Raw genomic sequence first — 14,006 nt, forward strand, 5'->3', positions numbered from 1 at the left:
TTTCTCAAATTTGTCAACCTGTCATGCCAAATCAGCAGCTGCTCAGACTGGGACTTTAAAACACCTCAGCATGATGATTCTGCACAACTGCCTAGTTTGCACGTAATTTACCCTTTTGCATGAAGTCTTTAATGCGTTCTGCCGGGGAGCGCACGTTGGCACGCAAACCCAGGTGGACGCCAAACGCTTTTGAATGGCTTGTACCGCCCGGACCTGCCCTCCGAAGTGTGGCGTCATTATTAGAGCAATCAGCTGCCAGCTCATTAGGATCAATGGCTCGCAAAGGTGCATTCTGGGTGGAAATAAGATGCAGGCGATAGTTTGCTAGTGGAAAACGCCAGCAGCGCGGGGATGCTTCCTGCGAGCCAATGCGGGGATCGGTGCAGTCGGGAGGGGGCGGGGCCGGTTGCACGTCGCACGTTAACCGCATAAAACGAGCGACGAAGAAGCAGCTGGTGCCTACATGACACAAACGCACGGTGGGAGCTCAGCTGGACGGTAAGACTCGCATCCAGTCTGTGTGAGTGTGTGTGTGTTTTGTGTCGGCGGGTCACGTCACGCCTCTAATTCTGTAACGGAGCGTCCTGGCGAAGGCTGCGGCGGTCGGTGTCACTTCGGGAGCGTCACGTCTGTGGCTCGGTTTGCGTAATTTGCGCCAGCTGCTGTCGCGAAGTTGCAGCGCGTCGCATCAGTCTGTTGCTATGAGCTGAACTCTGTCGGGATCCGGCGGGGCCTCGGGATGTGGAGCAGGATTGTTTTTAGTCTTTGTTTAATGTTTTTGTCGGTCCGATGGACGTGAAGTGCATTGCGTTTTCATTTGCAGTGAAGTTTGACTTTTGCCTTTGCGTCCTGTGTGATGGAGACCACGTGTCCCATCATCTGGAATTTGACATGCAGCGTGAAGGGAGACGAATGGATGCGAATCTAGAGATTATCCCTAGAGACGACGAACGGAGAGGGGGGTCCAGCTTCAAAAATAACCCCCCATTGATTTCACAGGCCTGATGGTGGGGTTTTTTTGCGTTTGGTCGCACGCGCGCGCGTGTGTGTATGTATGTATATATTTGTTTGTCCGCGGCTAATCTCGCTATCTATTGGATGTATCGGCCTAAAAATGTGTGTGCAGTCATGACTGATGAGAAGAACCTCGTGGTTGCGGTGATGAGAACCGTTGTTGTGGCTGTTGCTGCGTTCACTCTCTAACTCGCTCGACCAATGCCGCTCGCCGTCAACATTGCGCATGCGCAATTCGCATTACGGTTGGATTGGCCAGCGACGGTGTCAAAACCATAGACCTGTAACGAGTAGACGGCGCATTGGCTGTTGGGGCGCGAGAAATACGGCCGCCATCTTGGACCGGTCATCCTACGAGTTGCCTAGCAGCAGAATACACGACTGAGAAAGATGCCAGAACACTGTTCAGCATATTCCTGCTCCAATCGACGGACCGTCGAAAACAGGGCTCGGGGGATTACTTTTCACAAGTAAGATTGAACATCACTATTGGTTGTATTTTGTGAATATAATATTGCTGTACTGTATTTATGTCCAACTGCGAAATCGTAGCCAGCTAGCTAGGCTATGCTCAGTGCCGGTGTTCACCCGGCTATGAACTGAGACATTAAGTCATATTCCATAACACTGACTTTACAACTGACAAAAGAATGCTATTGTTCAAATAAAACAATATTAACGTTACTGGTATTATATTGACCAGCGAATTTTACACAGGTGGCACAGACTGTATTATTCACATGTAATCCACCCTAACAACAGTAAGATAGGGGAGAACCGGGCCCAAAGTAACACGCCGCGAAATTAGCACAGCGCTTTTTTTCGAAGGAAACAAAACAGGACGTGTGTGTCTGTTTATAAGCCCTCCCCCTTCTCCCAAAAAATTGGCGCGATACGCAGTCATTTAAAAAAAGTTATAGAGCGAAAGCTGTTTTTTCATGCGGTGAGTAAAATTACGTGATCTGAGGTTGTTTTTTTTCGAATTGCGTTTCATTCTTAGAAGTTCCGGTAAATGACTTTATGTTGCTTTGTTAGCACATTTACTGTCTCGATGACAGAATAGTTTTAAATCGACAGGCTGCCACAGTTCATATGCTAGCCTGGCTAGCACAGTTCATGCTAGCCAGGCTACATGGAGAAGTGACCTGAGAGGGTCGAACGTACCAGCGAGGGGAGGGACGAAAGTAACGTAAATGATTTCCCTAGCAAGCCGCAAGTTAATGTATTTTATTGTATTATACTTACAGAATAGTACAGTTAAGGTCATTCTTTTCAGCCTACATAGCCAATTGTTTTTAATTTTTTGAGGACTTACCTTGCTTACGCCTTCACACAAACTGCAATTCTCCAAATGACGACAAAGACCAATTAGTTCCACCACGTGATGGCGGTGTGCGCATGAAGGTTGGCGCAAAAGCAATTGGTGAATTAAAAGAAATGAACAAAAGCGCGAATGGCTTATTCAAATATAATAACCAACCTCTATCACTGACGTTTTTGTGAAAATGTTGAAAAAATACGAGGCTTGTATCAAAATTGCGTTACACAACATTGATAAATTGACGCCAAGAATATTTATTAGTCTCTGAAACTCAAAATATTGCCTTGATGAATTGGCACAGATGTTAAATTGGGTCTGCAAGATTGGTTAAAGGTAAACGTGATCAGAATACAAAACCATAATTATACGATGCATCTTACGCTTTATGACTGCCGCTACTTTCGCACCGCAGCAGTGCTACTTTGGTCCCGCAAGGGAGGTGCGAAAGTACCGTTGCGCAAGTTGTGTTCTCCGTCTGTTTATGTCCAGATCATTTAACTGAGAAACATATGGAAAGTTTCTTCTGAAAGGGGACACATGTATGTTGTTTCTGATAAAATATGGCATCTATTACTGTCACCATATCGGAGTAAACTCGGAAAAAGTGGTACTTTCGGCCCGGTTCTCCTACCTCTCATGTCTCATACCCACCTCACTTACTTAAAAATACAGAACATCTGACTGTAGAAGAGTTTGCAAACAAACCTACCGTATTCACAATTTCACCACCTTTGGTTCATTGTCAACAAATATGCATCAAAATAGGAGTTTTGTTGAAGAAAGGGTCTATGAAATTTGAAGGAAAAAAAATAAGCGTGACCTCCTTTTGTAAAATGTTTTTGTGTAGACTCTCTCAAATCTCACGTTTTCATTTTGAAGGTTTCCCAAAGACAATGTTTTGAGGAAGAAGTGGGAAGTGTCTTTGAGGAGGGAAGGATTCACTGCACGTGATTCCTCCGTGCTCTGCTGTGAGCATTTTAAGCAGAGCGATTTTGATAGGACAGGTCAGATTGTCCGACTCAGACATGTAGTTATTCCATCCATCTTCAGCTTCCCGGTTCACCTCCAGAGAGTAGGTGTATCATCGTAAGACTATTAGCTTTAATAAATGTAAATATTCTATTATCAATTACAGGGCTGGGTGAGATATTCATCCCTGTGTGTGTGTGTGTATGTATGTATGTATATATATATATATATATATATATATATATATATATATATATATTCTTTTCAAGTATTATACTTCTTCATTTTAGCCGGAAAGGGAAAGGACTACGTCTACCTCCAGAAGAGCTGAAGAGAGCCTGTCCGTGGCCTCTCGGGATGCCCCAGAACCTGCAGCCTCACACCCACAACCTCAGCCTAATGATGTGAGTTTCTACTTTAAACATCATATCATAATGGTCCTGGACATATTCAAATCTCACTTATTTGCTGTCACTCATATTAAACACACTCACAAATTAACCCATACACACAATTAAAGACATGTTGCACATGCATTCCTGACACACACACACACACACACACACACACACACACACACACACACACACACACACACACACACACACACACACGGTGCTGGCATTGGCTTTGACAGGTGATGACTATAAGAAAGAATGTGGGCCATACACTAGTGGTGTCAAAGTGATGTGTGTGAAGTGAAACATCACTCAAACTATGTTCATCCCTCTTTCTACTAGGATCATGTCTATGCCTTTCCTGCTTCTACTGCTCTGAAGACCAGACTTAATGAAGCAAGAGTGGAAAGTCTGGAGCGAGAGAAGAAGAATGCCATGGCCAGAGAAAAGAGGGCAAAGACCACAGTGAAAAGTCTTTTTGGGGATTTGAGAGAAAAGAACCTCATTAATGAAGAGCTCAACGAGAGGCTTGAATTCTACTCAGGTAAGACGAAGTTAGCGCTTTGAAATTCATGTACATGTTATTCTTACACTCTTTATTAAACTCCTTAGTTATTATCTGAAGGGGACTTATTAATTTTTGCTCATAAAATTTCAGATCTTCAAGTAGACTTCATGGCAAAACAGTTCTTTCAAGGGTTTTAGGGGTTTCATGTCAAACTTTAATTAGCAACTTTTATTTTTTCCCCTACATTGTTATGCTACATTGTTTATATATTTATCTCTTTAAAATATATATGTATATATGTATTTTTTATTATTACATCATACTCTTGGATATAATTACGATATTATTACAGTATACCACTTTATTATACACACACACACACACACACTGTATACTTCCTACCCTCACATGTAAATATTTTGTGTTGTCAGTGTTTACGTTTGTCCATTGTGTGTAATGTACTGGTCACCTATGTAAGCAACTTTGTACATGTGTAAATATGGTTTGGGGTGGGGATTTATATATATTTTCATTTTCTCTGATATATAGCATATATTGTTGTTATATATATATACTGTAGATATATAATGTGTTCATATATTGTTTATATTGCCTAATCATATATTGTTTCTTCAACTTATTAAAATAGCTGACTTTACTGCCACTATCTGCTTCTGCCTCTCTATCACATTTTTTTGTGTGTGTGTGTGTGTGTGTGTGTGTGTGTGTATATATATATATATATATATGAGTGTTTTGCTAAATACCGTATTGTTCTGATTATAAGACGACCCCCCCCCCCTTTTTTTTTTCCCAAGACTCATTTTTGGAAAAATACTTTTTGAAGAGCAAATATTGGTTTTATAAAGAAAGACATATTTGAAAATAATGATAATAAAAGCACATTGAATAAAACAAGGTAGTCTGTTTAACAGCTTTTAAATAACATTGTTTTCAATGTATTTTAGATGAAATTGTCACATTTAAATAAAAATTTTTAAATACATTTGTAAATGAATGACTTATGGTATTTAAATAGCATACAAATGAAAATAAACTAGTCTATTGAGACTATCCATCTCATAGTGAAAAAATAACCATTTCAATAACTGCATTAACCATCGAAGTGGTCTAATTTTAGAATGGTCTTGAAACAAATCTGAGTGAGAATGTATATTGACATTCAAAAGTCTAGACCTCGAATGTAAGACGACCCCCACTTTTTCATACGTATTTCCAGGGTAAAAACCCCGTCTTATATTCAGAACAATACGGTAGCTACCTATCATACATATCATATATCAGAATATTCTATTACTGTTAAGCCAACTATGAATATTAAAATACGTCAAACCATCTGTCCTGTATCATAGCTACATGTATGACGTTTTCAGCAACAAAAAAGGTGTGGAAATCAGTTTGGTATTCAGCGAGTTATGATTGATTAACTGCGCTGACAGTTCATTGTGCCTGCCAAACACATTACACTGAGTGGAGCGGGTGACCGGTCCAAAACGGCGGCCCCACGGCTCGTCAGCGCCAATAGGCAGTGGCGGTCGATGCGGCGTCTACTCTTTATATGTCTACGGTCAAAACTGAAACTTTGTATTCGGGTGGGGGTCCATCCATCCATTATCCAAACCGCTTATCCTGCTCTCAGGGTCACGGGGATGCTTTAGCCTATCCCAGCAGTCACTGGGAGGCAGGTGAGGGGACAGGCCGCCAGGCCATCACAGGGCCCACACACACACAGGTTAAAATATAAACACCACACCAACACGGACACTGGGGTTAAACTATAAACGCCCCACTCATTTCTCCACGTTAATACAGCTCCTAATGGAATAGATCCCACCAAGGGTATTGGTGATAGGCCTGTCTTGGTGGTTTAGATGTTTACCTGAGCTACCCCTATTTATTCACACAAGCAGTATGTAAATGAAGTCGATCGTATTTCGCAAGCCAGCAAATCATTCACTGCTGATCTCAGCATAGGAGAACTGGAGGAACCAAAAATAATTCACCTTATTCGCCTCGCGGAAGGGCCATAGTCTCCAATGTTAAAACGTCGTTATAAAAATACAGTTTAAAGTAGAATTGATTAAAGTCACAGTTGGGAATCATCTCAGTAGCTACAATAAAACATTTCCTGTGGCTTAGCTCTGTTTTATGAATGAAATTGCAGCCATTCGCCTTCATTCATTTTCCATCCATTATCCAAACCGCTTATCCTGCTCTCAGGGTCGCGGGGATGCTGGAGCCTATCCCAGCAGTCATTGGGCAGCAGGCGGGGAGACACCTTAGCCAGGCCATCACAGGGCCGAGACACAGACATTCACACCTCCGGACAATTTAGTACGGCCAATTCACCTGACCTACAGGTCTCTGGCCTGTGGGAGGAACCCGGAGGAAACCCACTCAGACATGGGGAGAACATGCAAACTCCACACAGAGGACGACCCCCAAGGTTGGATAACCCCAGGGCTCGAACCCAGGACTTTCTTGCTGTGATGCGACCGCGCTAACCATAAATAATTTAATTTATTCATTTTATGATATAAAATGAATATGAATAAATTAATTTATTCATTTTATATCATATATCAAACCGCAACGGCTTAACACATTTGAAGTCTTTTAACAAGGGTTTTGAAATTATGATAGCCTGATATGTCATTTCTTGGTCTCTTTCATGCGAGGGTCTGCCTAGGAGGCTTCACATCCATAGACCGACAGGCAAAACGTTATTGGGTAGTTTTTTTTGTTTTTGTTTTTTCTTTAGCGTGAGTGCTGCATATTAACTTTTTTCCCCATATTTACCATTCAGTCAATTTAGGCGCTGCGCAAAAGTCTTTATAATGGCAGGATTTCCCTTCTCCCGGGTTTGTTGTCTAGTTCAAACACCGAAGAAGGGGATATAACGTACGCCTGGATGAGTGCACTCCTCTAGTTTATTCTTATGACAAACCAGAACTTTACTGAGTTCACCTTGTGTATTTAGGTACGCCTCTAAAATGCAAGTCAAAGAGGACGTGTGATGAGTGTGTTTGTGATGTACAATGTTGTGTATAGAGTAGTACTCGGTGTAGTTCTTGTGAAAATGCTGATTGCACTGCAGGGTTTGATTTGGCTAAACCTGACATATGAACACTAAAACCAGACTGGATAGACATGGTTTAAGTTCCATTTATTTTAAATGAATATTGGTTTCACTCGTCTCGGTACATTTCGTCATAATTTTATGCTTGAATATCTCCGCTTTTACAGTTGACTACCCCCTTCAAAATTCAGGCAGATTCTCCCAACAGCGCCCTATCAGTCAACAATCCATAATCTTCACAGGTGAACTATATACCTAAATACCAATGTATTGAAGGGGGACTGGGGTTGGTGGACCTGCAGCGTTGCTTCGTATTTGATTTTCAATGGTCATTTTCCTCATTGTTGATTTGAAATGAGCCTAAATGTGTTGACACAAGGATCCAACTGGGTGTCATGTGTTTGAATAGCCCACATCAATTCCAGTGAAGATATCTGATGAGAGGTTCCTCTGTCTGAAATGGCTTAATCAGTCTCATTCCACAGACTGTTGGTTTAAATTGAGTCTGTGACAAGGCAGGCCACTACATGGGGGCTGTAGTCACCTTCATATTTGTTCAAACCAGCCCTGGCTGAACATTGCAGAGAAGGAATCAAACTATAGTTTAATATGCTGCCACTATCAAGATGCACCTGAGTAGAAGTTATCTAAGCCATCCAGTGGCAATCAAATTACACATACACAAAAATGCTAGCATCAAATGCTTTTGGTAGAAATTACTCTCACAAGATAATCTCCTATAGTGAGTATGTTGTAAGAAAGGACCTTGGATTCCTTATTTGCATGGTTGTGTTCTGTTAATTCCTAAAGTAGAACCTGAAGCCGTAATATCCACCACTTCCTGTTGTAGCAGCCATTTTACAGTAGTTTCTTCGCGCTGCATTATTGAGCGTATTTAAGTCAACAGTTTGTACCTAGCTCCTTCAGTCAGAAGGATTGTATTGACATGAGTCATCCCACTAAACCTGGCTTGGTCCAAGATGGTGACATGCCACAACCTACTGAGGTCATAGTTCAAAGCCTGATTGTGCACAATAACAATGAAACAACAGAAGGGGAATGCAGGAAAGTCATTTATAGTTGTCAGCTTTCCACCGAAATAATCAAGTGTTTGATTTGCATTTCCACTGACATTGTTCATTAGCTTGCATTGTCTACAGCCCCTACTGCAACACACACATGCTGAAATCAGACGTGCCCTGACATCGACCTCTGGTTGATTTGAAAGCTTTTCATAGGTGCTTTTTGCACTACACTGAAGTGGGTATTTAGAATTGATTCTAAGTAGGAACAGTTTCCAAATTTCCAGGTATTTTTGAAATGTGAATTTAAAGCCACTAATTCCATCCATCCATTATCCGAGTTGCGGGATGCTGGAGCCTATTCCAGCAGTCATTGGGTGGCAGGCGGGGAAGACACCCTGGACAGGCCTCCAGTCTGTCACAGGGCTGTGAATTTAAAGCCACTAATTGGATCCTGAAAATGTACTTTCAAAATCACACTCGCAAAATTTGTAAAACCGGACTCTGAAACAAAGTTTTAGTCAATTGCCAGGACCTGCTGAACTAACATCCTCATGACTTGTTAGGTTTTGTGTTGGGGACACCATGTCGACTTGTTCACCATGCGGGTGACTGGTGCAAATGCTCTTAGTCTGGCGTTTCTCTAAAGAAAATTGCGATACAGTAATCCAGTAAAATCCACTTCATTTAAGAGGAAGCAACTCCGACACAGAGGGGAGTTGCTGCAGCATGATTTAAAACTGGAGGAATAAGTTTCAATTAAATCATCCTCACCTCAGATTCAACTGGGATGAGTATTTTTTCAGGCATCGTAGTCTGATCCAAACTCTTACGGTGGACAGCCCACTTTTCATGTTAAAGTGAAAAATATCAGGTTCTTGCTTAAATGTTAACGACCTTTCACCCCTTGAGGTGATGCAATGAGAATCGGCCAGAGAAATGCAAGGCAACTGTTTATATAGTGCGGAAGTTGGGAGAAAACGGAAATGAACAACTTCTATCTTTGACCCACACACCTTGTGTGTCGTTTATTCCCTTAAATACACATCCTGCCCAACCACATGTTGCTGTGCACCATGGCCACACCCTGAGCCCTTAAAGTCCTCTGTGTGGAGTTTGCGTGTTCTCCCCTTGTCTGCGGTGGTTTCCTCCGAGTGCTCTAGTTTCCCCCACCATCAAAAAGACATGCATGTTAGGGTTAATACTCCCATCTGTGTCCCTGGCTGGGGTATGGCAAGATGAACTGGAGTTGGTCCACGGGCGCTTAACGGCAGCTGCCCACTGCTCCTAGCTACACAACTAGGATGGGTTAAATGTAGAGAGAATTCCCCCACGGGGATTAATAAAGTAGTAAAAAACGCAAGAACAAGCAAACACTCTCACGCAAGTTCTGTTAGCGTGAAGATGTCTGTGTTAAGAGTATATTGTACACCACTTTATACTGCAGACCTGTCTTCAAACTACAAAAAAGCGAGCTTACAGAGGCGTCGAGTGGCTTGTAATGATGCCCTGAGAATCCTACTAAAAATACCTAGATGGTGTAGTGCAAGTGAAATGTTTGTGGCTGCAGGAGTCAATACCTTTCAGGCTCTTCTAAGAAATCTTATGTCTAAATTTATTTGCTGGCTCAATGAATGATGTAATCCTCAAGCAAGGGTTTGACTAATATAAGATTCAGTGCCACATGCTACCAATCCCGGCAGTGGAACCATTGGTATAGCTGCCTTCTTTCTTCTTTTTTTTTTTTTAACCTTTGTTTGTTATGGACCCCGAGTCTGCAAGAAAGTTTTGAGTGGAGTTATTGTCAGTGTTGTGCATGAACTTGTCAGACGGCCCTTTCACGTGGAACTAAATATGTCCGTCTGATTTTGCTGATCTGCGGCGTAATAACATGCACTGCTCAGGTGCACTTGTGTGAAGGGATACGGACATTCTGCGGTTGAGACAATGTAGTTCCACACGAAAATGCCGTCTGATGGCAAGATAAAGCGGTGAAAATATTCCAAAAATGGCATACACTTCAACGGATTTTTTTTTTTTTTTAGGTGGGCCTTTTCTTAAATGGCTAAAATGCGTTTTTTCCGTGTCCCCATCTGCAGCAATACATTCCTCAACTTCCGTGCCGGCTTCTCCTGCTGAATCTCCAAACTAGGAGCACACTGACTCCCATCTACTGCAGGTAATACTATCGATAAGTACCCCATACAACGCACTTGGAAAAACCCTGAACTATCTCTTTAAAGACAAGAGACAGGGAAAATGACACTTGTGTACATTTTTTTCCATTCAGTTCAGTCCAAGCCTGCTGGGAGCACTTAAACCAATTTATGTGGCGCTATTTTGTAATTATTCAGTTTGATCGAAGTTTACTGCCTGTTGCCCATGCAGTTTAATTTATTCCAATTTTATGTTTTGGAAGTAATTTTATTTAAAGAATTCCACTCCGATTGTTAGTGCCTTGAACATCATGCACTTAATTTTTTTCAAATTTTGTGTTTTACACAAAATTTAATCGAATGGGTTCATTTAAATGCAGCCTTGTGTTGGGGTTTGTGTTGCTGTAAATTTGGGCACAAAATGTTTTACTGCAACTGAGTATCGGCTATCGGCCTCCGTAACTTACCAATGATCGGTATCTGCCCTGGAAAAAACCATATCGGTCGACCCCCCCCCCCCCCCAGCAAAACCTCCCCAGTGTCCAACAGGAAGTGACATATTCTGTCACCTAGCAGCGGTTGGTCCATCGGAGAGGATGGGTAGAACAGATGCGGTGTTTGTGTTGTAGCAGGTTAAACTATAGTTGTTGGTTTCAAAATGACTCCCGGGGAGTGTTTGCCATAAAAGAGCGCAGCTGCAATCTTCAGGATTGATTACTTGAAGATGGGAATGATATTTGTATTGTGTATTTCTCAGACATGGGGTTTGCAGAGCAATATGACGCCCCTCCTCATGGGAAAGGTGTTAATCTCTGAGGGGCAGACGAATGGGGAGAGTGACTCTGTTATCAGGGGAAAATGTGTTGTTAAAGAGCTATGTGGAGTCTCAGTTTAGACAGGCCAAACACATTGATATGCTGCTATTAATAGAAATTGATTATTGGATCAAAATTGAAATTCTCAATGATTTGATGTAGGTGTAGTAACTTGAAGTTTAGAAAGTAATTCATCTCCCTGCAATATGAAATGCAAATAATAGACATAGTTATTGCCTTTTGAAACATTTTTGCCTTCTCCAATTGTGAGACCGGTGCGTTAAACCTTGCTTGTGTTTTGTTCCAAACTAATGCCTTGTGAAATGTACTCCCTCTGGTCTAGTTGGTAAGCATGTTTGCACCCTAAATTCCAACTCTAGTCTTCATCCCTGGTTATAGAAAATGTGACTGTCTGAAATGCCCTTCTTCTCTTGTATTTTAAAGCAAACATGACAGACAGGAAGGCGGTGATAAAGAATGCGGACATGTCGGAGGACATGCAGCAGGATGCGGTGGACTGCGCCACTCAGGCCATGGAGAAGTTCAACATTGAGAAGGACATTGCTGCCTATATCAAAAAGGTTTGGAAACTGACTTAAATACAAAATGCAGCTGAATTCCCCCCCCCCCCCAAAAAACCCCCAAAAGCTTGAGTGAAGGCAGTCAATAACTGGTAATGCAGTTTTGTGCCTAATAATTCTAATTGCTGTTGTTGCCTCCACAGGAGTTTGACAAGAAGTATAACCCCACCTGGCATTGCATTGTGGGGAGAAACTTTGGCAGCTATGTCACACATGAGACAAAGCACTTCATCTACTTCTACCTGGGTCAAGTTGCGATTCTGCTATTCAAATCGGGCTGAGACCCGGTCATGCCCGTTTAATTCAGTCCCAGTTCCCCATGCCCAGTGCGTACATTGGGCCCTTACCGTTCTCCAGACCTCCGCTGTACCCGCCTACTACCACACCCTCTGCTTTCCACATCTCTTCAGTCTTCCTGCAACTTTTGCCAACCACCACAAAACCATTGATGGGGAAGGAGCTGCACTCCTGTCTGGACTGATTGCACAGATGGTTTAGGGCCATGAACGCCCACTCTCATCCATACAGCACAAAAACAAAACGCATTGATATGAGCTACTTCTACTCACTTGGCGAAAGTAGCTCATATCAACCATCCTTCTTGCAGATTGACCAATACTTTTTTCAAAATATGTGGCTATGCATTGGTGCATGGACCTTGTACATTTTTTCATATGTATACATTGTATGATAACTTGTTTTTCATGGAAATGTCTAATTAGTAACAAGATACTTTTGTTAATGCCTTTAATTTTAGGTTTATTGAGATTATGTGAAATGCTCTGATTGTTGCTTATGTCTAAATAAATGGTGTGCTAAGAAGGTGAAGGGTTTCTTGCTCGTCTGAACAGTCCTTGTTTCTGACTTAATTGACTCCTGCTGGCATTTGTGACATTTTTTTGATTCATTAATTGGATAAATGCCTTGCGTTCATACTCCTGCATTCTTAGTTTAAGGAACTCTTAAGGTGTACTTGGACTCGCAGATTAAGTGCCTTATGCTTTTTAGTTGACTCAAAACGTTTTGTTGGATAAGTGCATAAATTGTTTCTGTCAAGTGATCCTGTGTCAGTCGGATCACATGAACTTAGCAATACGGTATCACTTGGTAGGGTTGATTTGGTTTTTTTTAAGATGGAAAATTACCTTTTTTCAGGGCAAGTGATTGGCAACTGAATGAATATATGTATCTATGAAAGTTCAAGATGAATTTAGTCTTGGGAAAAGGAGATAAACCTCTTGTTGTGAATCTGATATAAGTGTAGGATTATTTTGCTTCTATTGGGTAGAACATCAGAGAATTTTAGGACCCTGGTGTGAAGTATGGTTTTTATCCAAGCAGGTGGCAACCTCACTTGAATAACACCATGTTCCAGGCAAGATCAGGGACCTCATTCTGGACTATTACAGCTGCTTCAGCTTGAGTCCCCTCTGGAACATCAGCATGGCATTGGCCGGAAAAGGGGCGTTACCACTGGATGCACCATTTCAGTGATCTTGTTTGCCTTGGCCATGAACATGCTGGTCAAGTCAGTGGAGGCGGCGTGCAGAGGCCCCCTCGCCAAGTCGGGTGTCCGGCAGCCCATCCGTCAGGGCATTTATGGATTATCCAAAGGTGACCCACAACGTCAGGACTTTGCTGCAAATTTATCCTCCAAGGCCTTGAGCGACTCATCAAGTGGGCCAGGGTGGACTTCAAGCCAGCTAAGTCCAGGTCCCTGGTTGTGAGGAATGGGAAAATAATGGACAAGTTCCGCTTCTCCCTTGGGAGGCGTCCAGATCCCATCTGTCTCAGAGAAGCCAGTCAAGAGCCCGGGCAAGATCTTTTTTTTTTTTTTTTGGATTTTTTTTCTCCCCAATTGCATCCAGTCAATTACCCCACTCTTCCAAGCCATCCCGTTCACTGCTCTACCCCGTCTGCCGATCCAGGGAGGGCTGCAAACTACCACATGCTCCTCCCTTACATGTGGAGTCACCAGCTGCTTCTTTTCACCTGACCGTTGACCGTGAGGAGTTTAACCAGGGGGGGACGTTTAACCAGGGCTTCCAGGCAAGTTCAAAGCTTGGATCTACCAACACGGCATCTTGCCATCCACTGACCACCGTTGAGGGCTTTGAGAGGA

The 14,006-nt window shown here is 42.4% G+C and overlaps 2 protein-coding genes across 2 annotated transcripts; both read left to right on the forward strand.

Moving 5' to 3' along the window:
- Positions 1 to 473: 473 nt before the first annotated feature.
- Positions 474 to 12,688, forward strand: LOC130116797 (dynein light chain 2, cytoplasmic-like). Its single transcript, XM_056284855.1, has 4 exons — positions 474 to 498; positions 10,432 to 10,511; positions 11,748 to 11,884; positions 12,028 to 12,688. The coding sequence occupies exons 3-4, from the start codon at positions 11,753 to 11,755 to the stop codon at positions 12,163 to 12,165; spliced, it is 270 nt and encodes an 89-aa protein (XP_056140830.1). The 5' UTR covers positions 474 to 498; positions 10,432 to 10,511; positions 11,748 to 11,752; the 3' UTR covers positions 12,166 to 12,688.
- On the forward strand, positions 1,405 to 4,407 carry LOC130117105 (THAP domain-containing protein 6-like). Its single transcript, XM_056285252.1, has 5 exons — positions 1,405 to 1,484; positions 3,215 to 3,407; positions 3,595 to 3,708; positions 4,045 to 4,246; positions 4,361 to 4,407. Exons 1-5 carry the CDS (start codon positions 1,405 to 1,407, stop codon positions 4,405 to 4,407), a joined length of 636 nt encoding a protein of 211 aa, XP_056141227.1.
- Positions 12,689 to 14,006: the final 1,318 nt, after the last annotated feature.

This window comes from Lampris incognitus, chromosome 8 (genome assembly GCF_029633865.1).
Source record: "Lampris incognitus isolate fLamInc1 chromosome 8, fLamInc1.hap2, whole genome shotgun sequence".
Taxonomy (NCBI): domain Eukaryota; kingdom Metazoa; phylum Chordata; class Actinopteri; order Lampriformes; family Lampridae; genus Lampris; species Lampris incognitus.

Excerpts from the sequence above, each read along its gene's own strand:
- LOC130117105 (XM_056285252.1), top strand. The coding sequence starts at position 1,405 with ATGCCAGAACACTGTTCAGCATATTCCTGCTCCAATCGACGGACCGTC. Across the intron at positions 1,485-3,214 it reads CGGGGGATTACTTTTCACAA|GTTTCCCAAAGACAATGTTT; the intron begins GTAAGATTGAAC and ends TTCATTTTGAAG. Across the intron at positions 4,247-4,360 it reads GAGGCTTGAATTCTACTCAG|ATCTTCAAGTAGACTTCATG; the intron begins GTAAGACGAAGT and ends ATAAAATTTCAG.
- LOC130116797 (XM_056284855.1), top strand. The coding sequence starts at position 11,753 with ATGACAGACAGGAAGGCGGTGATAAAGAATGCGGACATGTCGGAGGAC. Across the intron at positions 11,885-12,027 it reads TTGCTGCCTATATCAAAAAG|GAGTTTGACAAGAAGTATAA; the intron begins GTTTGGAAACTG and ends TTGCCTCCACAG.